At 54.5% G+C, this 22,447-nt stretch overlaps 1 protein-coding gene and 1 pseudogene across 3 annotated transcripts in view; one reads left to right on the top strand and one right to left on the bottom strand.

Moving 5' to 3' along the window:
* Window positions 1–22,447, bottom strand: part of ARHGEF37 (Rho guanine nucleotide exchange factor 37) — a 77,383-nt gene that overhangs the window by 3,142 nt on the left and 51,794 nt on the right. For all 3 annotated transcript variants that reach the window (XM_047779024.1, XM_047779025.1, XM_047779023.1), the window contains exons 5-12: window positions 14,524–14,723; window positions 13,271–13,401; window positions 12,580–12,684; window positions 10,597–10,707; window positions 9,665–9,994; window positions 6,864–6,992; window positions 3,556–3,751; window positions 2,511–2,668 (exon numbers count right to left, since the gene is read on the bottom strand). In XM_047779024.1, coding sequence (XP_047634980.1) covers window positions 2,511–2,668; window positions 3,556–3,751; window positions 6,864–6,992; window positions 9,665–9,994; window positions 10,597–10,707; window positions 12,580–12,684; window positions 13,271–13,401; window positions 14,524–14,723 — 1,360 coding nt within the window. The remainder of the gene's footprint in view (window positions 1–2,510; window positions 2,669–3,555; window positions 3,752–6,863; window positions 6,993–9,664; window positions 9,995–10,596; window positions 10,708–12,579; window positions 12,685–13,270; window positions 13,402–14,523; window positions 14,724–22,447) is intronic.
* Window positions 20,527–21,151, top strand: LOC125126518 (motile sperm domain-containing protein 1-like; annotated as a pseudogene).

Here is a 22,447-nt window from a genome sequence, read left to right as displayed (position 1 = left end):
TGCTGTGCCCTAAGAGAACGCCTGCTCCGTTTGTCTGATGAGGAAGATGAGACTCAGAGAAGTGAAGGAATTTATTCAGAATCACACAGCAGAGAAGCTGGGCCTGTCTGGCCTCAGAAGACGTGCTCTTCAGTCCAGCTCCCTGGGCAGAGGGCTGACCGCCCTCCTGAGATCAGAGGCTACCATCCACCCAGGCCCGTCCTCGGCTTAGCGTGGGGACAGGGAGCTTGGGCGACCGTGTCACTCTTTAGGGAAAGGCGGGAAAAAAGCCGGAGGGGAGGGCATTTATTAGGCTATTTCACCTCTCGCGGCCTGAGGTTCATCATCCGTGAAATGGAAGCAAGGACGCCCTTCCCTCCAGGTTATGGCGGGAACTGAATGGAGGCTTCTGCCTGCTAAATACGAGAGTTCAACAATTCCATGCTGCTTTGGGTGTTTCTCTCTTTTTTTTTTTTCTCCCCCTTTTCAGGGCTGCACCCACGGTACATGAAGGTTCCCAGACGAGGGGTCCCATCGGAGCTACAGCTGCCAGCCTACACCGCAGCCACAGCAATGCCAGATCCGAGCCATGTCTGCAACCTACACCACAGCTCACAGTAATGCCGGATCCTTAACCCACTGAGTGAGGCCAGGGGTCGAACCTACATCCTCATGGATCCTAGTCGGATTCGTTAACCACTGAGCCACGACGGGAACTCCCTCCTTTGGTTACTTTTACCACAACTTTTACCACTGTGGGCCAACGCCAGGAACACTCAGGGGCAAGAGAGGACTGCGGTGGCCCCATGGGAGTCCCGCCGAGTGGCCCCGTGGACAAAGAGGAAGCAACGGATATGTCTGGGCAGAAGGACAGCTGAGCCCACGACACGAGCCCCTGGGTGGAGGTTCCAGGGACGCTGCCCAGAGTGGCTGGCGCTGGGGCTAAAGTAGGTGGCCAGGCTCGCCCGTGGTACTTTGCAGGGAACACCAAGCAGGAGGCAGCCCTGGTGTACCACTTCTAGCTACTATGCCCGGCACCGGCCTGAGAGCCTTCCCGGCTTGTACTACAGCTGCACGTCACAGCTTCCGCCAGCTTCTGCGCCACCCTCACGTGGCCCACTCCAGGCTCCTCTGGCTGCCCTGGCCATTCAGTGCAAGCCTCTGGGCCCTGGCCCCTCAGCCTGAGTCCTGCCTGCTGCTTCTCCATCACCTAAGAACCTCCTCCTGGATAAATGGGAGAGCAGCCTCGGTCAAAGGAGGCCCCCGTGTGCCAGCCAGCTTTATGGTCTCAATCAGCCCTCACTAAGCCTCCTCCTCCCAGGACTCTGCCCCGAACACGTCCCATCACTTTCTGTGTTGAGACAGAATTCACAGGCAAACATGCACCTTTTCAAAGGACACGGAGTCGGTAGTTGTTAATATGCGCCCAAGTTGTGCCACCATCACCACTCTGCTCCCAGAACACCCTCATCACCCCCAAAAAGAGACCCGAGACCAGTCAGCGGTCAGTTCCCACCGCCCCTCCCTCCAGCCCCTGCCAACCACTGATCTCCCTTCCGTCCGCATGCGTCCATGCAGGACAGCCCGTAAGGGACCCTGCGTTACGTGTGGTCACTTCTGCGTCGAGTGACATGAGGCGGCATGGGTTGGCACCACGTTCTTTCTTGGGGCTGAATGACATTTGAACGCATGGATATGCCACGTTCTGTTTACCCCTTCCTCCGCTGAGGGACATGGCTCGTTTCCCCTCAGGGCCGTGACAAACACACATGCACAAGTTTCCCACTGCTTTTAAGAGAAAGACCGACGCCCGTGCCAAGGCCACAGGCCCTGCAGCCGGCCCTGCCCCCAGCTCCAGCGGCACCTCTCAGCCCGGACCAGCTGCCTCCTCCGGTCAGTTGCTCACTCGCCCTGTCCTCCCCTGACCCTGGGCCTTGCGTTTGCCAGGCACGCTTTCTGGAAAGCTCTTCCCATCCCCACGCCAGCACACCCCTTTATCTAACTCCTTCCTAGTCACCCTTCAAAGCTGAGCGCAAGCATGAGTCTTCTTAGGAAAGCCTCTCCTGACCTCCCCCAAACCCACGGCTCTGCTGCGTGTCGCTACGGAACTTAGGGTTATCCGTATGGTTGTTTGATTAATTGCTGTCTTCTGGGAGAGTGACGGCCAACAGTGAGTGAATCAAGAAGTGAATGCCTTGCAACAGAAGAAAGGCTGGGGGAAAAAATGTAATTGTAATGTATACATGTAAGGATAACCTGACCCCCTTGCTGTACAGTGGGAAAATAAAAATAAATTAAAAAAAGACGTGAATGCACACACAAGCGAATGAGAACGCATCCCGCGTGCTCTGCTCGTGGGGGGGTAGGTGGTAGGAGCTCTCGGCTGATGCGGGGCAGAGAGGCTCCTTCCTCAGGTCCCGCCCTGGGCAGGACACTGGGGCAGCCACTGACCCAGGCCCGGGCCTCCCAGTGGTGTCCCCTCCGGACAGGGGGCCCTGGGGATGGGAACCCCGCCCCTCTGCCAGGCTCACCTGAGTCACTGCTGGGACAGAGGGGACCGGGGCCAGTGTGGGCTCTGGTGCCAGCTGGCGGGAGTTTTCGTGAGGCTTCGCCTGCCCTCTGAGGTCCTCCTCGCTGGGGGCCACACGGTACAGCTCCAGTTTCCCGGCCGGCACGTACCCTCGATGTCCTGGGAGACACGCGAAAGGCTCTGCGGCTGAGGCTCAGCTGCCCACCCCTCGCGGTGGCGGGGGGTCACCCCCACTCATGGATGAGATGACCTTCGGCTCCTCGGCCCTGCCCTGGGCCTCCAAAGGTCATCTAGGCCCCTCAGAAGCCCGCCCGCCCCGCGCTGCCTGTTTGGGCTTCTGCTCGAACCTTCCTGAGAGCTTGCTCAGGGCCAGAACCGGCCTCTGATCATGCGGGTTGATCACCCACATCGACGCTCGCAGTCAGTCCTGTTACCGCCCTTTTAAGTCCGGGGCCCCTGAGCCCAGTGAGGCCTCCCTGAAACAACCCTGTGCGGATTCCATCCGGAGCGTCACAGGCGCCTCTGTGGAGGACAGTCCACTGGGCCATCTCCTCTCGGGCTCCCTGTGCCCCCGGCCGCCCACCCTGCTTCCTCCTGGGGCACCCACACCCGAGTGGCACACTCAGGGGACAGGGCAGCCCCACCTGCCCTCTGGGTAACAGACTTCTGTCCGCACAGCAGGGACCCAGCACCCCTCCTCTGCGTATCTCTCTTTCGAGGTGATACTGAAGCTCTGGCCACACCTCTGTCTACACCAATGACCTGTGAGGCCCCCAAAGCGGAGGTCCTGGCTGCCTCACACAGTGCCCAGCACACGGCAGGCGCCCGATAACGGACGTGGCAATGGAAGACCAAATCTCTCTCTCTGGCATCTCATGCGCCACACTCAGCGGCTGTGCCCCCAGCCCTGCACACTCAGCTGTGTTCACTCCTATCCTGGGTTTGCACAGCCAGACTCCCACCCACAGGTGTGCCCATGTCTCCCCACTGCCTCCTGTTGGTGGTTTTCCCAAAGGGAGGGGACGCGCCCGTGGAGTCCCATGTACCTCCAGTGTCCACTAGCCATCGGCTGCTGTTGCCTTTGGTGTCCTTGTTTTGAAGGAGCGCCACGACGTGGCCCCGCGGCAGTGTCAGGTCTAGAGTCCCCGACCCACTGATGTTGCTTGTCACCTGGTACAGCTTTCCTGGGCCGTACCTGCTCAAGAGAGCCTGCACCTGGCGTTCGGCCCCCGGAAGGAGTGGCTGGGAGAGAAAGGACAAAGACAAGTCACAGGGGTTGGAGCTGGTGTGTCAGATCCGGCACCAGCGGTGGCCCACGTGCTGCCTGACAGCCAGGAAGCCCGGGCCAAGCCCAGCTCTGGAGCAAGAGTCTCTTCCCTAAGAGATGGGTGGAGCAGATGAAAAACACATGCTCTTAGTATCCAAAGGCGTCTCAGGAGAAACTTCTAATTTAACTCCTAAAGTCCCTCCCGGGTCGAAATGTCTGGGGTTTTCTAAAATTCTAATTCGGGTTCTGCATTTCTCAGTAACCGAACTCCAGGACTGAGCCCTCCCTCTGCCCAGAGCACCGGGCTGAGCTGTCCGGCAGGAAGACGCGGTACCCTCGTCTCTCGACCCCAATGAGAAGACCGTGAGCGTCACGTGGGGCACCGGGCCTTCCTCGCCGGGTGCCTTAACCAGTCAGCACGGGGCCGGCCTGCAGACCCTCACACACGTGTGAACAAAGGGCACGGGGTCCTCCGTCCCCGGGAAGGAAACGGTATTTACTGTGCCCACAGGGTACGGGGCGTGAGGGGCCTTGGGAGCGTTCGCGTCGAAGCAGCGCAGGCAGCTTTTCCCTGGCGGACACGGGCGTCTAGCCGGGAGGCGACTTGGTTCAGCACACCCCAAATCTCTGCCTTTGTCCTCTTGCTCACGGCTTCCAGCTAAAGTATCCACAAGAAGGGACTCGGGTGGTCGTCCCCAAGGAAGGCAAAATGTGGCACACGGGCTTGTTGTGTATTCTCTCTAGGTATCTATCGATGGATCTGCCTGTCTGCACACGCATATTCACCATGTTCTAGAGGGTTGCTTCTGGGAGGGGAGGGCTGGCTAAAGGGACGGGGGCGGAGTGCCCCTCAGGGACACGTGGGCATCGACTCTGCCATCACCCCGACCTCCAGGGGGTTCCCGCGTCAGGATCAAGAACCAGGAAAAGTCGAGGTTTCTCAACAGGCCCTTAAATGGAAGCGTGGAGCCAGGGCATCCTGGGTTCGGAAGGGGGTTAAACGAGACAGGGGCAGCAAAGAGCTGCGCTTCTTGTCTCTGCCCCGCCTGCACAGAGGGCAGCGCTCCCAGAGGGACTGGGGGGAGGGGGGCTACGAAGACCTCACCAGACGGCTCCTGTCCGGGGCCACCTCCCCTCTCTGGGTTCCATACCCTTAGCCAAGTAAATTAGGAAATTACAGGTGTGGGGGGGGTGTCTGTGCATGTGTGCACACGCACGAACGTATGTATGTGTGCATGTGCACATGTATGAGTGTGTGCACATTGAGCACGCTGTGTATGTGTGCACTGTGTGTGTGCATGTATTTGTGTGTGCATGCGCCTGTGTGTATGTATGCATGTGTATGAGTATCTGTGTGCAGGTGTGCGCACGTGTACTGTGTGTGCATGTATGTGTACACGTGTTGTATATGTATTGTGTGTGTGTACTGCATGTGTGCACACATGTGGGTGTGTGTGCGTATATGTGCATGTTGTGTATGTGTGCGTGTACCTGTGTGTGCATGTGCACGCACATGTGTGTATTGTGTGTGTGCGCGTGTGTGTACTGCGTTGTGTGCATGCGCGCACGCGTGTGTGTGTGTGTGTGTGTGTGTGTGTGTGTTGGAGGGCAGGTAGGAAGACAGGTGGGGAAAGGGAGGGTCTCTTCCTACCCATTTGCAAACCCACCAGGAGTACGATGCTTCCATTTCTCTCTTTTCCCTTTTATCTTCTTTCTTCTACAACCACCATGGATTATCTTTCCGCTAAGAAAAGCGTTGCTTTGCCTTCGGTGGAGAAAGACGGGACTTGCCACCACTCCCCTGAGGGGCTGCTCTGTTCCTGATTTTCTGCGCCCTTCTTCTCCCCAGGCTGCGCGACCCACGCTCCAGCCCCAGTGGGGGCCCTCTGCGGGGACACCTCCATGTGGGCGAGGAGCTGGGGACAGCTGTGGCCCTGCTTGGAGCTCACGCACATCTCTGAGGGTCTTTGGCCAGATGCAAGGCCACCTGTACCTGCCCAGCCCGGCTGCACACCTCGCTGTCTCTCGCTGTGTCCCGGGAGGAGTCTCGGAGCTGTCTCCCCACCCTTCACTGCACAGCACACGTGTGGCCTGATGCACCTTCTCAAACTTGGGTTTCATTAGCTCATGGAGACCCTTCTCCCTTCAGCTACTTCGGGACTTTTATTTTACTTTAAATTTTCTTTTTTATTTCACTTCATTTCTTTTTTTCTTTTTTTTTTTTTTTGTCTTTAGTTTTTTTAGGGCCACACCTGTGATATATGGGAGTTCCCAGGCTAGGGGTCAAATCAGAGCTACAGCCGCCGGCCTACACCACAGCCACAGCAAAAGGCCAGATCCGAGCCTTGTCTGTGACCTACACCACAGCTCACAGCAACACCAGACCCTTAACCTACTGTAGGAGGCCAGGGATTGAACCCACATCCTCGTGGATACTAGTCGGGTTCTTAACCCCTGAGCCACAGCGGGACTCTGGAAACAGTAAGTGGTAACGAAAAATTTGAAGAACTTCCAGGTTTCGGAGTGTAAATGCCACTTGTTCAGTAAGACGTCTAATCTCACTTAGTATTAAAATGTTTGGGGAGTTCCCCGTCATGGCTCAGCAGAAACAAATCTGACTAGTATCCATGAGGACACAGGTTCAATCCCTGGCCTCGCTCAGTGGGTTAAGGATCCAGTGTTGTCGTGAGCTGTGGTGTAGGTCGCAGATGCTGCTCAGATCCAGTGTTGCTGTGACTGCGGCCCAGGCCAGTGGCTACAGCTCCAATTTGACCCCTAGCCTGGGAACCTCCATATGTCCCAGGTGTATCCCTAAAAAGACAAAAAATAAATAAAATAAAATAAAATTTTAAATAAATAAAATGTTTGGGTTTCTTATCCTTGACCTGCATGCTCACCGGCCATGAAGACCGTATGTGCGTGCGTGTGCGTGCACGTGCGTGCATGCGCGTGCAGTGCGAGCGGTCCCCACCGGACCCCCAGGGTGATGGGAACACCAGGACAGGACAAGGCAGAGGGTGGGGGCTGCCTTGCCCTCCCTAGCAGATGAAGGGCAGGGCCACCTCTGCAGGGAAGGGCACCACTTACCCGGGTGGTGGGAGGTGGCAGCACCTTCTCGAAGTTCTCTTGAAAGGAGCGCAGCTGGTGACCCGCCTGGTCCAGAGTGTCCGCCACCAGGTCCCTAAAGGCTGGTTCAGAGAGGTGGTGGTGGGGGAGCTGGAGAGGGACAGACACTGTCATCAAAACCCTCTGCAGGACAGAGGGGACGGGAAGACCCTCGGAGCCACCCTCTAGCCCCAGATGCGTCAGGGAAGGATGGGCCTTTGTGTCTTGGGCGGCTCTTGTTTCAGCCTGGCCCCGGCCCCACCTTCCTTACAGAAAGGATCCCTCTATGTGGTGCAGTGGCATTGCCCCTCCTGCCACCCGGCCACAGGGCTGGCAGCCAGGGCAGCCCTCTGCCATCCACTGTGATCGGTCAAGGAGTGGACAGCGGGCCTGCACAAGGCCCCCTGGAATAATCGTCCTATCAGATATAGAGCAGGAAGGCTGCAAATGAGACGGCGGCTCTCCCTGTAGATACTGCCCTTGGAGCTGCCGGCCACTCTCTCCCACTTTGCAGAAAAGGCCTGCTTGACAAGAAAGCCAACCCAGAGAGGGAAGCAGCCAGGAGATGGAGCGAAAGTCAGCGCCCCAGGAACACTGTGCTGAACGGGGCTGGCCTCCCAGTTATACACGTCGAAATGCTCTTTATGCCTAAGCCAGGGTGGAAACTGAGGGGTTCTGAACAGCGCTCCACGCCTGGATCTTGGGCCTGGCAGGCATCACCCGTGTTCTCATCACTCAGCCCAGGGGCGAGTGTGGCCCCACAGCTAACAAGAGACATGTCCTCTCTGCCGGTCACCAAAATCGCCACTCTTGGTTCTGAGAGCCTTTCACTCACCCTGAGATGCAGACAGACTGAGGTTCTACCACCCGGGCCCTTCCCAGGACGGTCCAGGGGAACGGGCCATGGGACACAGACGAGGAAGCTGGCACCAATGACTGAAAGGCCCTCACATTCCGTGTTGCAGGATCAATCAAGAAATGGCCTATTTCTGCTCTTATGACACAGAACTCTGCACTAAACGCCGGGAGGTCAAAGCGAAGAAAAGCTCAGCACTCCCACGGCGGCACAGCAGAAACGAATCCAAACACTACCCGGGACAATGCGGGTTCGATCCCTGGCCTCACTCAGTGGGTTAAGGATCCAGCACTGCCATGAGCTGCGGTGTAGGTCGCAAGACGCAGCTCTGATCCCACGTTGCTGTGGCTGTGGTGTAGGCTGGCAGCTGTAGCTCCACTTCGACCCCTAGCCTGGGAACTTCCATATGCCATGGGTGTGGCCCTAAAAAGCAAAAAAAAAAAAAAAAAGGAAGAAGAAGAGCTCAAGGAGGGGAAACAAGCTTATCCGTCCCCATGGCAGAAGGCAGGCTCTGACAGGTGCTTAGCAGAAGCACATCCTAAGGGCTGCTGGAGTACAAAGGATGAAGATGCAGATTCTGGGAGCTTCATGGAGACATTCATTCTCTTGTCACATACTTGGGGACAAATGAGTGTGAAGGCCTCAGGGCAAGGGAAGGGACATTCCAGGCTGCAGAAGGGTCTGTGCGAGGGGCTGTGGTCACACTCAGAAGTGGTGCACCGGCAGCAGAGGCTGCAGGTGTAGAAAGGGACTGGGGGACGGAGAGGAGGTGACGGGCGGGCAGGACAGTTTAGAGAAATTTTCATGCAACAAACTGGATGGGGAAAGCTGAGCTGGGGCCCACGAGGCACAGGAGACGGGACGTGGTGCGAGCAGCACCGAGATTGCTCCAGAGCTTAGACTCCCAGGCCCATCAGCTATGAAGCCGACATCAGAGAAAGAGGTTGAGAGGCAGCTGGGTATTCTTTCCTACACCAACCTCGGTCTTCAAAAATCCTAACATCAAAGAATGCACTTGGAGCTTTGTCTCAATCTCCGTGTGACCCATTTAAGCTTTCAGCAGATGGCTGCTCCTGCAGGCTGTCAGACGTTGCGGATCAGAGCTCGAGCTTGGAGCTGAACCGCCAGGATTCATATTGCGCTGTTAGCTGTGCGGCCTCTCTGTGCGCTGGCTTCCCTTTCCTTTTCTTTTCTTGTTTTCTAGGACCACACCCACGGCATATGGAGGTGCCCAGGCCAGGGGTCCAATCGGAGCTACAGCTGCCGGCCTCCACCACAGCCACAGCACAGCAACTCGGGATCCAAGTCCCATCTGCGACCTACACCACAGCTCCCAGAACGCCGGCTCCTTAAGCCACTGAGCAAGGCCAGGGATCAGACCCGCAACCTCATGGTTCCCAGTCGGGTTTGTTTCCGTCGTGCCCCAGTGGGAACTCCCTGGCTTCCTTTTGAAATAAGGACAGTGATAACACCTACTCTGTAAGGTTGTTGTGGGGATTAAATGAGATACATACAGAAAGTGTTCTGAACAAGTATACAGTAAGTGCTCACGGGGAAGCAGCTGCTAAAAGCCGGAACAGGACCCCCAGCCTAGATGTTTACTCCCGACCGTGTGGAAGGGACCCCGCTCCATCACCAGCCCCCCAGTACGTCCGGACAAGGGCCCCAGGCCTGTATTTTCCCAGCAGAGCCTGCTGCGTTTGAGTCCCAGAGCCTGGGGCGGCCTCGGGTCCTGGGTCTCTCCTCGCCCTCATGGCCTAACTCTGTTAACGGAGGGAGAGCAGGCAGGAGGGATCCAGGTCTCCAGGGCCTCCTCCTGAGCAGCCGACGGCCTGTCTGCAAGGGCTGAGCTCATGCCCTCCTGGCCCCAGCGAAGGGCAGGCTGCAGGGGCTACAAGCCTCTGCCTGGCTGTTCCTGAGGCCTCACCTGGGCCAAGCTGCTCTCCGCCCTCTGCAGCACGTTCTTCGCAAGGTCCCCCTGAAGAGTCACAAGTGTGCACAGGATCTGGCGCAGCCACTGCATGGCCAGCTGGTTAAACTGCGGGAGCTCAGCCACCAGCAGGGAGTTGAGGGCCTGGTATGTGTGCCGGGCCGCCTCCTCCTCATAGGTCACGCTGCCCACCTCCAACAGCTTCTCTTCTGCCCTCTCAAAGTCCAGCAGTTTGTCCAGACGCTTCCGGATCAGGTTCTGAGGGCCGGCCAGGGCTTTGGCCAGGCTGCACAACGGCTGCCACACCAGACCTTCCAGCCGCTGCTTCTGTGGGGAGAGGTGAACTTGGAGAGGTGGAGGAAGCGGCAGAGGACAGGCACAGGGCGAAGGGACGTTGGGGGTGGGCAGGATGGGCTCCCTCCCACCCTCGCCAACCAGCTGTGACCTCTAGCATGTTATTTAACCTTTCCGGGCCTCAACATGCCCATCTGAGAAATGGACACAATGCTCAAGGAGCTTAGCGGAGCGGCCCAGAATAAGCTTTCCATATACATCACTTCTTAATAGGGTTGCTGTGCCCAGATCCGGAAGAGGATCTTGTATCGGATGGTCGTCAAAAGCAGAGTCCTTGGGGCTCAGACCCCAGCTTGCCAATGACCATCTGAATAACCCGGGAGGCCTCCCACCCGGAGCCCCAGGCTCTCAGCTGCAGAACAGGGCTACGAGCAGCCTCCGCCCTGTAAGTGTGTGTGAGGATTAAAGGAGGTAGAGGCCTGGCAGGGAGCAGGGCTCCGTGGACATGGGCTGGGGCTGCCCTGCCGACTCCGTTGCAGCCTTGACCATCGGCCGATCACGCAAAGGGCCTGACGTGTAAACTGTAGGCTTCCAGGCGCTGCCGCTTGCCTAACAAAGAAAGCAGCTCCACTCACAAACTGGGGGAAGGCCTGCAGCTGCAGGTCTCTCGCCAGGTCGCCGTACTGCGCCACGGGCCCCCCAGGAATGTCCAGATGGGATTCGTGCGGCCGGAAGCGGAGCAAGACCTGAGGAGGACGAGGGCGAACGAGAGCCAGTCACGGCCCGTCCCGGGCATCTCGTGCCTGGATCCCTCCGCACCACGGCCGGGAAGAGGCTGCCCAGACTGTGTGCACATGGCCCGTTCTACCTCGCTCGGCACCAGTGCTAGAAAGTTCTTCCTCAGACGGAGCCAGCACCTTTCTCCCTATCCCAGTGCTTCCCCAACTTCACGTGTGCGCATCTCTCCCTGGTGATTTTTTCCCGCCACCTCCATATTCCTTGTGTTCTATTAATACTTTCTCTTAAATCTATCTAGCATCCCTATTTAAATCAACGCATTAAAAAACCCTTACGACACTCCCATAAAGGGAGAGCCAGTACTAACTGCCATAAATAAGCATGTCAGAATAACTGCTACAGGAGCTCCCGCGGTGGCGCGGTGGAAACGAATCCAACTAGGAACCATGCGGTTGCGGGTTCCATCTCTGGCCTCGCTCAGTGTTAAGGATCCGGTGTTGCCATGAGCTGTGGTGTGGGTCACAGACGTGGCTCGGATCTGGCGTGGGTGTGGCTGTGGTGCAGGCCGGCAGCTGTGGCTCCAATTCGACTCCTAGCCTGGGAACCTCCACATGCTGCGGGGGCAGCCCTGAAAAGACAAGGAAAAAAAAAACCAGAGTAGCTGCTACGAAAGTCCACCTGGGCATCGTGGCCTGCTGAAGGCTCCCAGCCCAAGCCTTGTTTTGCCTGTTTATTAAGGACGTGCCAGCAAAAAAGGCTGTTCCTGGACTGTGAGGATTAAAGGAGAGTCATCTTCTCGCGCCGGTGTTCCACGCCATACGTATGTGTCCTGTAAACCCCGCACTTGCGGAAACGCAGCCGCAGTCCTTCCCAAGAGCTGTGCCACCTGCAAAGCCAGGCCGTCTCTCGGGCGCCTCTGGCTTCTCGTCTGGAGGCTGCTCGGGTCTCTTCTCCGAGGACCCTGCCCTCTGGCTCGCTGTGCCCGTCAGATTTCTCCCCGGGGGAGGGGCAGGGGCAGGGAAGACGGAGCCGAACAAGCAGGGGGTGTGCCCCACCCAGAGGCGCAGAACTGCAGCGCCCCCACTCCCTCCAGGAGGCCGCCTCAGGTCCCGTCCTCCAAAGAGCCTGCGAGCGCCCGACGGAGCCGGTTCGCAAACCGAGAACAAAACTACCTGGGCGGCCAGAGGGCCAGGGTGCACGGAGTGAGTCAGCCCCCGCGGCAGGAAGGAGGGGATGGAGGCCCAAGGGACTGAGGTACTGGGTGGGGACGCAAACTGGTCCCCCTGACTGGGTCTGGCGTGCGGAAATATGTTTTCTTGGGTCTGAATAACATTTACATTTTTATTTACTTTGTTGCATTTCCAGTTTTCTTCTTCCTTAAAATCAGAACTGGCTGCACTGGGCCCACCTTCCCCGAGAGCGACAACCTCCGTGAGCCAAGGAACAGCGTGATTTTACGCCCTCGATTTTAGTCAGTCATTCAAACCCCACGTGTGACTACACACCCAACTCTACCAAAAACGTCCCAGAAGCAGACAGCGAGCCTTTGACACCCGCCCGCTTCACTCGCAGCATTACCTGCCTGGTCCTTTGAGCACCTGAGTTGGGCGACAGGGCCCCCCCCCCCCCCCAGAAGGCTCCGATTCCGCTGAATTTTGACCCAGCCCGGTGGGAGCCCCACCCCTTGAGAAAGCAATGGGCTCAGAAGCTGCCCCAGTCAGAGCCTGTGGGCGCCTCTTCGGGCCTCGGCCAGCCGCGTGTGGCCTCCTCCACTTGGTCTCCGACGCGGGCGCCCGTCACCTGCTCCGGGGGCCCTGCACGCTGCCTGCCCCGAGTCTCAGCCCCGCCCTGCCCCGCCGTTGTAAACGCAGGATCCTCACCTCCAGGGCATCCAGGTGAGCAGCCACGTTGCTCTTCAGCTCCGTGACACACAGTGACACGCAGTGGAATTTCTCTTCTAAGTCATCAAATTCCTTGTCTTCCAACTAAGAGTAAAGTTACGCTCGAGAGGGCTGAGAACGCCACATGGGGGCACTGTCCACCCTGCACCCCTGTCCCCAGTCCTTCCTAGAGCCGTCTTTCCACACACCTGCCCATTAGAGCCACCTCCTCCAGCTCCAAAATTGAATGGGATGGTTAGAGGCAGTGAGGGCAGCTTAGCAGTTCTGCATTCAGACCATGGAATCAGACACATGAGCCTATGAGTCCCAGTTCATTGCTTCCTGGCTGTGTGAGCTTAGGCAAATGTTTCACCCTCTCTGAGCCTGTCTCCTCTTTCTACAACCCGGCGAAAATACGCACCCTTACCTCACTGTGGGGATCAACTAATGCCCAGTTCAGAGTGAGCTCTCAGTGCACCTGAGCTGCTACAGGTAGCAATTCAGAGCTGGTGTCCTGCCCAGACCCAGTCATCGAATCTGCAGAAGGAGGCCCCAGTGCAGTGAAGAAGCACACCCGCCCTGACTCTTCAGAATCAGGTCGCGGTGCCTACGGCGCCTCCTCCCGGCTACGTGAGGCCGGGCACTTCCCTTGCTCAGCCAGGAGCCCACACCCGGCCCCACTCCTGCTCACCTTGGGTACAAGCCCCGCCTCCTGCTTCAGCAGCTGGCTCAGCCTGGTGGTCTTCTTGGAGAGCGTGTGCGTGTTGATGCGGGCCAGTCGCTCCCGGAGGCTCAGCTGCTCCACCTTGGTGTACCTGGAAGCTGCACCAACAGAGGAGGAGGGCACAGGGCCAGAGCTGACCCGGGAAGGCCAGAGCCCCGACAGCCCAGGGGGGAACCTCTCGGGCCCTCTTCTCCCACATCAGGGCTCCTCCGTTGGAAGGGCGACTGGAGGAGGAAAAGCACGGGGCACAGAGCCCACACTACGAGGCAGGGCCCTGGCCGGAGAGCTCCTTGCCTGCTTGACCTCCTGGGCCTCAGTGTCCTCCTCCGTCTAGAGGTTAAACACCGCACAGGACTGCGGGGAGGCTCACGTAACATGACGGGTCTCGAGCAAATGCCTGAAGCTCACATCTTACCCAACTGTGAAATGGGGCTAAAAGTGCCCACCTCAGGGCAACTGTAAGGATGAAATAAGATAATGAGTGAAAAACCGTGTCTCAGCCCTTGCTCAGCATGAGAATGATCCCTGGTATGCTGTCTCGGCTGTGACATGGCGTTTTCCCCTACTTGGGACCCTGCTTCGTGTTCTAGACCTTGCGGTCTTCACAGCTTGAGAGGCTGCGTCCTGCCCTCTTTCTCCCCGATACATATGCAGCTCTTGGCCTCGTGCAGCAGCCACGTGATTCGGCTAAGGTTGATCTCACTGTAGTGCAGCTGAGCGCTGACGGTGATAAGCCAACTCACATAGGACCCCACCCCCACCCCGGGCATAGAGACAGGTTCAAAGGTCACATAACTCAGGCCTGAGCCGATCAGCTCGTGACTTTCCCTTAAACCATGGCTACGGGTTCAGGGTGAGCATCTGACTCAAATAGCTCCTATCAGAGTGAAGCACCAATATAATTTTTACAGCTAAAGGGAGAAAGGTCCCATCTTATCCTGGAGGGTGTGGGCTGCAGATGTCAACCTTAGGTTAGCAACAGCCATTTACTAATATAAGGAAGGCCAGCCTGAAGAGGAAGCTGACACAGAGTAGAAAGCAGAGACAAGGGAATTACAGGGAAATGAAACCAGCACCCTGATCAAACCCCACCTAAAGCCCACATCACCTCTGGACTTGTGGGCTATATAAGCTACTATATTTCCTCTACTGGTGAAGTGAGTTTGAGGTAATTAGGAGCAGTCTCACTGAGGTGTGGTCCCAAGGCCCCAAGTCCTTACCCACTTCTTTGCGCCTCTTGTACTCATTGATGTGGGTGACCACGTCCTGGAGGGCAGAGGCAGCCCTCTGAAGGACGGGGTAGGCACTGGCATCGGGGAGTGTGTTCTCCAGAATTTTCTGCAGCAACAGTGGATATTTGGTAACCCTCTGCAGAGGATTTACCAGCAAGAAACTGAGGCCTGAGGGTCCAGCTTGCGGCCTGAGGGAGAAGGCGGGTGTTAGGTTGGTCAAGTCCACTTCCAACTCCTGTCCAGAGCCCCAGATTCACAAGGTCAGCTGTCCACCTGAGATTTCTATGAGGGTATGTCCCAACCACAGCTCTATCTGTTGGACATGCACTTGATAGTTTATTTAATAAAATGGTTTTGCTGCTTTAAAAAAAAAAAAAAAAAAGGCTTTTAAGGGAGTTCCCATTGTGGCACAGCAGAAACAAATCTGACTAACATACATGAGGATGCCAGTTCGCTCCCTGGCCTCACTGAGTGGGTTGGGGATCCAGCACTGCTCTGAGCTGTGGTGTAGGCTGGTGGTTACAGCTCCAATTCAGCCCCTAGCCTGGGAACCTCCATATGCTGCAGGTATTGCCCTAAAGAGACAAAAAAAAAAAAAAGGTGAAACATAAAACATGACACAGGTTCCTCCCAGATGTACCATTTGATGTGTAGCTTATTCCAAGTCCCCTCCTGACAGTATCTGGAAACTGCAGAGGGTCCCCTAGTCAGCGGCATCTGGGTGAGGCGCCAGTGGGCTCTCCCGGGTTCTGACCCGTAGCCCTCAGAGGCACCTTCTGAGACACGCGCTGGGTTTCAAACCTCGGTGCCGCTCCATGCAGATTCACAGATGCTGTCATGGCCATCATTTGGCCTCCTCTCCATGGGACCCTTGCCTCCTGCTCTTCCTCTTACAGAAAAATTTCCAGAGCAAATGTCCGGGAAAGATCAGCCAGCCAGAGGCTCGGAACAGACTGAGCAGATGGAAGCCCCCTCATAGCTTGAGGGGGTGGGGACGCAGAGGTGGGCGCACCCGCCAGGACTCACCTACGCTGACCATCTGCTCTCACCCAGGCTTTCCTAGCTCCTGGATGACGGTGGGCAGGAGAGGCACAAACGGTTGCCAGCTATTTGCAAAACTCTGTCCTCTGGGCTTTCTCTCCATGGGAAAGACCAGCTGCCTCGTGGGGTCAGCTGTCACCTCACAAATCAGAGAGGGTGGGGGGCCTTCAAAGAGATGATTAAGCTCTTGCCCACATCATCAAAGAGTCTCCGCAGAATTACGTCAGCCCCTGACATTCACAGCCGGAGGTAAGTTGGAGAAAACCCTGCATAAAGCCCTTCAGATAAGGAAAAAAATCTCTAGATAATCGCCAGACCTGGGTGAGCAGGAGGAAACCTGACCTCCTACATTCTCTCTCTTTTTTTTTTTTTTGTCCTTTAGGGCTGCACCTGCGGCATGTGGAGGTTCCCAGGCTAGGGGTCCAATCAGATCTGCAGCCGCCGGCCTACACCACAGCCACAGCAACACCAGATCCAAGCCGCATCTGTGGCCTACACCACAGCTCATGGCAACGCCGGATCCTTAACCCACTGAGCAAGGCCAGGGACCGAACCCGCAACCTCATGGTTCGTTTCTGCTGTGCCACGATGGGAACTCCCAATTTTCCGTTATATACCAGTGTACTATTTGAATTTTCTTTTTTTTCAATAAGCATGTGTTACTTTTACATTTAAAACAAAAAGAGCCAATAAGGAAAATAAGAGTTCCTATTGCGGATCAGAAGTTAAGAACCTAACTAGTACCCAAGAGGATGAGGATTCGATCCCTGGACTCCCTCAGTGGGTTGAAGGATCTGGAGCTGCCATGACCAGCTGTGCAGGTCACAGAGGCAGCTTGGATCTGGCTTTGCTGCGGCTGTGGTGTAGACCAGCAGGTGCTGATCGGATTCGACCCCTAGCCTGGGAACGTCCATATGCCGTGGGTGTGGCCCTGAAAAGACAAATAAAGAGGACCGCAGGTTACCTGCCTTCCGCAGACACTCTGCCTCAGCTGGGCAGACCTGCAGGCGATCTGTGCGACTTAGCTACCTCTGCCCGAGGCCTCCTCCCTCCCGCAAGCTATGCCACTAAAATGGTCTTGCTGAGGCAGGGCTTCCTGACAGCTGCAAGGGGGAGCCTCAGAGCCCCTGGGCCCCCAGATGGGAAATGCTGTTTGAAGAGACAGATAGGAGTTCCCGTCTTGGCTCAGCAGAAACAAATCTGGCTAGGATCCACGAGGATGCAGGTTCAATCCCTGGCCTCGTTCAGTGGGTTAAGGATCCAGGGTTGCTGTGACCTGTGGTTGCAGACACAGCTAGGCTCCCCCATTGCTATGGCTGTGGCGTAGGCCAGCAGCGACAGCTCTGATTCCAGCCCTAGCCTAGGAACCTCCATATGCCGTGGGTGTGGTCCTAAAAAGACAAAAACAAAAAAAAATATAAATACCTCACCTACTCACTCATCCAAATAAAAAGTGGGAGGCAGCCTATATTTTAGAATCACTAAGAATCTAATTAGATGGTACTAGCTACCCTATTTGGATAAGAAAAAAACATTTGTGGTTGGTGTGAATCTAGTCAGTGAAGCTCTAGGAAGCGTCCCCTGATCATCTGCACAAGAAAGTCAGGGCTGTTGTTTCAAGAAAGAGGGCATCAAAAGTTCTAGAGCAGAAACCTACCCACAGAAACACCAACTCGAGTGCGCACGGATAAAGGCAGAAGCTATTCAGTGACCAGTCCCAGCGGGATATGGAGCACTGGGACACAGGTTCAAGCCACGGCTGGGCACAGTGGGTTAAGGAGCCAGAATTGCTACAGCTCTGCAGTAGGTCGCAACTATGCCTCGGATCTGATCCCTGGCCAGGGAACTCCATATGCTGTCAGGATGGCCAAAAAAGAAAAGAAAAGATGGAGTTCCCGTCGTGGCACAGTGGTTAACGAATCCGACGAGGAGCCATGAGGTTGCGGGTTCGGTCCCTGCCCTTGCTCAGTAGGTTAACGATCTGGCGTTGCCGTGAGCCATGGTGTAGGTTGCAGACGAGGCTCAGATCCTGCATTGCTGTGGCTCTGGCGTAGGCCGGTGGCTACAGCTCCGATTCGACCCCTAGCCTGGGAACCTCCATATGCCGCAGGAGCAGCCCAAGAAGTGGCAAAAAAAAAAAGAAAAGAAGGTTCTAGAGCATGAGTAGAAGTCCCTTAACGGTTCATTCATTATAGCCATCTACCCATCCTCCATCCAACATCTCACTTTCCCATGTGAGGTCATTTCTCGCTGCCTGTAAACAGAATAAAATTTGAATGACATGAAGAATGTCTTTTCAGGAGTTCCCTGGTAGCCTAGTGGTTAGGACTCAGTGCTTTCACCCCTGTGGCCCAGGTTCAATTCCCGGTCTGGGAACTGAGCTCCTACAACAAGCTGCTGTGTCTCACAACCAAAAAAAAAAAAAAAAAAAGGAAGAAAGAGGGATGGGGGGGGAGGAAGGAAGGAGAGAAACAGAGAGAAACAAAGAAACAAAGAAAGTAGTTCCCGCTGCAACACTGGACCTGAGGATTTGATTTCGGATTTCTCTGAGGGCTCTGTGGGATGTGGAGGCTCTGAGGTACAGCAGGCCTTTGATGGGCAGGGACCCAGGGACCCAGGGCACCCTGCAAAGACAGTCCTGCACCATGGAGATGCGTTCTGTGTCTCCCATGTCTTGAAACTGGCTGAGATGTCAAGGACGCAGACCCTTCTGAGACACCTGCACTCCAGCCAGTCACACACGGAATGACTAGGACGCGACCTTTTGTAAGTAAGACCCAGGTCGTGTGCAAGAATATCAGCCTTCCAGAGTTCCCACTGTGGCGCAGCAGAAGCAAATCCAACTAGGAACCACGAGGTTGTGGGTCTGATCCCTGGCCTCGCTCAGTGGGTTAAGGATCTGGCATTGCCACGAGCTGGGGTGTAGGTCGCAGACGCGGCTCGGATCTGGCATCGCTGTGGCTGTGGCGTAGGCTGGCGGCTGTAGCTCCGATTGGACCCCTAGCCTGGGAACCTCCATATGCCATGGCTGTGGCCCTAAAAAGACAAAAAGACAAAAAAAAAACCACAAAAGAATATGATACTTCCTCATTTCCTCCATATTTTGCTGTGTAGTGTGATTCCACTGTGGCCAGATCTTCTGATCTTTCAAGAGAAACCAGAAACTTTGATGCAACTCTTTTATACCTACTTCAGTTGTGTTATCTCCTCCTTTCTCTTTTCATACACGAGGAAGTCCCGTTTGTTACTGCTGCCTGTTGTTATCCCAGGGTCAGATACGCTCTGCTCTTGCCTTTTCCTGTACTTCTTGTGCAGAATGGCTTCTGACTCTTCTCTGCTTAAGTCCAAATGTCTTTGTTATAATGGAGTTCCCTTGTGGCAAAGCAGGTTAAAGGTCTGCAGTTCTCACTGCAGTACCTCAGGTCACTGCTGTGGAGCAGGTTCTATCCCTGCCCTGGGAACTTCCACATGCTGCAGATTCAGAAAGAAAGAAACTATTTACTGTATGTAGGTTAGGTGAGAGAGGCTACAACAAACAAAAGTCCAGGACCAGATGGCTTCACAGGCGAATTCTATCAAACATTTACAGAAGAGCTAACACCTATCCTTCTGAAACGATTCCAAAAAATTGCAGAGGAAGGAACACTCCCAAACTCATTCTATGAGGCCACCATCACCCTGATACCAAAACCAGACAAAGACACCACAAAGACGAAAATTACAAGGCCAATATCACTGATGAACATAAATGCAAAAATCCTCAACAAAATACCAGCAAACCGAATCCGACAGTACATTAAAAGGACTGTACATCATGACCAAGTGGGGTTTATCCCAGAGATGCAAGGGTTCTTCAATATCCACAAATTAATCAGTGTGATACAGCACATGAACAAACTGAAGAATCAAAACCCTATGGTCCCCTCAAAAGATGCAGAAAAAGCCTTTGACAAAATCCAACACCCATTTCTGATAAAAACCCTTCAGGAAGTGGGCATAGTGGGAACCTACCTCAACATGATAAAGGCCACATATGACAAACCCTCAGTGGTGAAAAGCTGAAAGGATTCTGACTAACATCAGGAACAAGACAAGGATGCTGGCTCTTGCCAATACTCTTCAACATGGTTTTGGAAGTCCCAGCCACAGCGATCGGAGAAGGAAAAGAAATAAAAGGAATCCAAATCGGAAAGGAAGAAGTAAAACCATTGCTGTTTGCAGATGACATGATGCTACACCTAGAAAACCCTAAAGACTCTACCAGAAAACTGTGAGAGCCCATCCATGAACTTAGCAAAGTTGCACCATACAAAACTAATACACAGGAATCGATGGCATTTCTCTATACTAACAATGAAAGATCAGAAAGAGAAATTACGGAAACAATCCCATTTACCATCACACCAAAGAGAATAAAATACTTAGGAATAAACCTACCTAAAGAGTCAAAAGACCTGTACTCTGAAAACTGTAAGATGCTGATGAGGAGTTCCCAGGGTGGTGCAGTGGAAACGGAATCCGACTAGGAACCATGAGGTTGCGGGTTCGATCCCTGGCCTTGCTCAGTGGGTTAAGGATCCGGTGTTGCCGTGAGCTGTGGTGTAGGTCGCAGATGTGGCTCGGATCTGGTGTTGCTGTGGCTCTGGCGTAGGGTGGCAGCTACAGCTCCGATTCAACTCCTAGCCTGGGAACATCCATGTGCCACGGGTGCGGCCCTAAAAAAAAAGACAAAAATAAATTTTTTTCAAAAACATGCTGATGAAAGAAACCAAAGAGGACACAAACAGAGATGCTGACAAAGGACCGGAGGAGCAGTCGCAACTGCTTTCCGAGGAGCCGGTGTTGCCGAGGTTGCCAAAATGCTCTGGAGTTTTTAACTGTTTTTGAGAAAAGCCCCAAATCGGTTTGAGACTGTAACAACAGAAGCTACAGCAAGAGGGTCCAGTGCCCATGCGGCGACGAAAGAGACAGCCAGAGTTCGTGGAAGGACGTCCTCCTGTCCTCGTGTTTCCCACGGCGCTCATGTTTTAGGCAGACGACCAGGGCTGACTCTGCACAATCCTCATCCGTTTGCCTTAAAGGCCAAAGTGTTGAGCGCTACCCCAGATAAGCGTGTCGCCGTTGGCGCTGCAGGGGCAGGACCGCCTCAGTGTTGTGTGGATGTCGCGACTCGTCACGGAGACGTTCGCTCCTGGCCCCGGGGGACAATGGACAAGTTCCGTCTCCAAGCTTCTGGGCAGAGCCAGGGGAAGGCGTCAGGAAGGAAAGAGGTGGTGGCTACTCTTCTCTCGTCGGCACAAGAACAACAAAAGGAAGAGGAGGCAAAAGGCATAAAGGAACGTTTATCTGCAAGTTTATTCTGTGAGCAGTCGTTTCAACCAGAAGACAGAACTGCCTCCTCAGGACCTCGGCCACGAACCGTCTTCCTGGGAGGGTGTGCAGTGCAGCTCTGATGCTTCCTACGCTGGCGGAGGTGGAATCGCTGGTGCTTCTCCACCTCCACTTAAGTGGGAATCAGAAAGCAGTGGCTGCTTATATCTTAGGTCTTACTACAATGGCTATCCTTGGAACATGAGCAAGGAATTCAGTTGACTTCTGAAGGAAATTTATCTTGAAAATACGAATGTGGACTGCCTTTTATCTCTGCTTCACCCCCTTGCCATGCTACAAACTACTGAATGATTTACAATCATTGCAAATGCATCATAGATATTTTAAATGACTCTATAATTTTGTTCCAAGGACTTCAGGCACATTATGTTACCGACAGCAAGGGTGCTTCTGAGTGACACTTGGGAAATTATTTGAAGAAATGTTTTCTATATCTAAGCCTATCCTGCAAAAGACTTTAACTAAGACACTTATTATTTTCTCATCTTTTTTCTAGTTCACTTTGATTGTTGAGGTCATGTGTCCTTCAAACTTAAAGGCCTAAAAGAGCAAACTGACCAGCCTAAAACTAAAATGACATTTATTTCCTAGCTGCGAACATCAATGTTACTATGTAAATTATACCTTCCCCTCTATCATCATAAACCGTTGCCATGGTGTTTCTAAAATAACAATTTTGCAGTTCCCGTCGTGGCTCAGTGGTTAACGAATCCGACTAGGAACCATGAAGTTTCGGGTTCGGTCCCTGTCCTTGTTCAGTGGGTTAAGGATCCGGCGTTGCCGTGAGCTGTGGTGTGGGTCGCAGACGCGGCTCGGATCCCGTGTTGCTGTGGCTCTGGCGTAGGCCGGTGGCTACAGCTCCGATTCAACCCCTAGCCTGGGAACCCCCAAATGCCGTGGGCGCAGCCCTAGAAAATACAAAAAAAATTAAAATAAAATAAAGAGTTTTACAGTTAGTGTGCAGAGGGTAAAAAAAGGGGGGGCATCAAGTACTGAGGAATCATGCTTATCTTAGGGTCTCACAGAAGACAGGGCGTAGTTAATTCATCTGGTGAACTACAGAAGAGCTTGTGGTTCAGCCACCAAGAAGCAGGGTGACCATTCTGCTTGGTCTAAGAACCCGAAAGGAAGGTAGGCATTTGTTTCGTTAGTGGGTACACCCTGCCTTTCCCTCTGGATAATGCTTTATGTTATCAGGAGGAAAAATCACGTTAACTTTGCTCCTCGGCCCTCTGCCTGCCTGGAAGCTACTCGCCCAGATTGGGACTCCCGATGCCTGGTGATTTATGTGGAGGTGATCTTTCACCTTTAAACTCTAAGCCAAGTTCAAAAGAAAAAACCTTGCTATCTGTGTCTATTTTATATCAGTCACGGAGACATTTTTTAAGTTTATATTTATTATTAAAATAACTTTACCAGGAGTTCCCGTCGTGGCGCAGTGGTTAACGAATCCGACTAGGAACCATGAGGTTGCGGGTTC

This window comes from Phacochoerus africanus, chromosome 4 (assembly GCF_016906955.1).
Source record: "Phacochoerus africanus isolate WHEZ1 chromosome 4, ROS_Pafr_v1, whole genome shotgun sequence".
Taxonomy (NCBI): Eukaryota; Metazoa; Chordata; class Mammalia; order Artiodactyla; family Suidae; genus Phacochoerus; species Phacochoerus africanus.
Note: the sequence above shows the minus strand (reverse complement) of the source record. Positions and strands in the feature narration are given on the sequence as shown.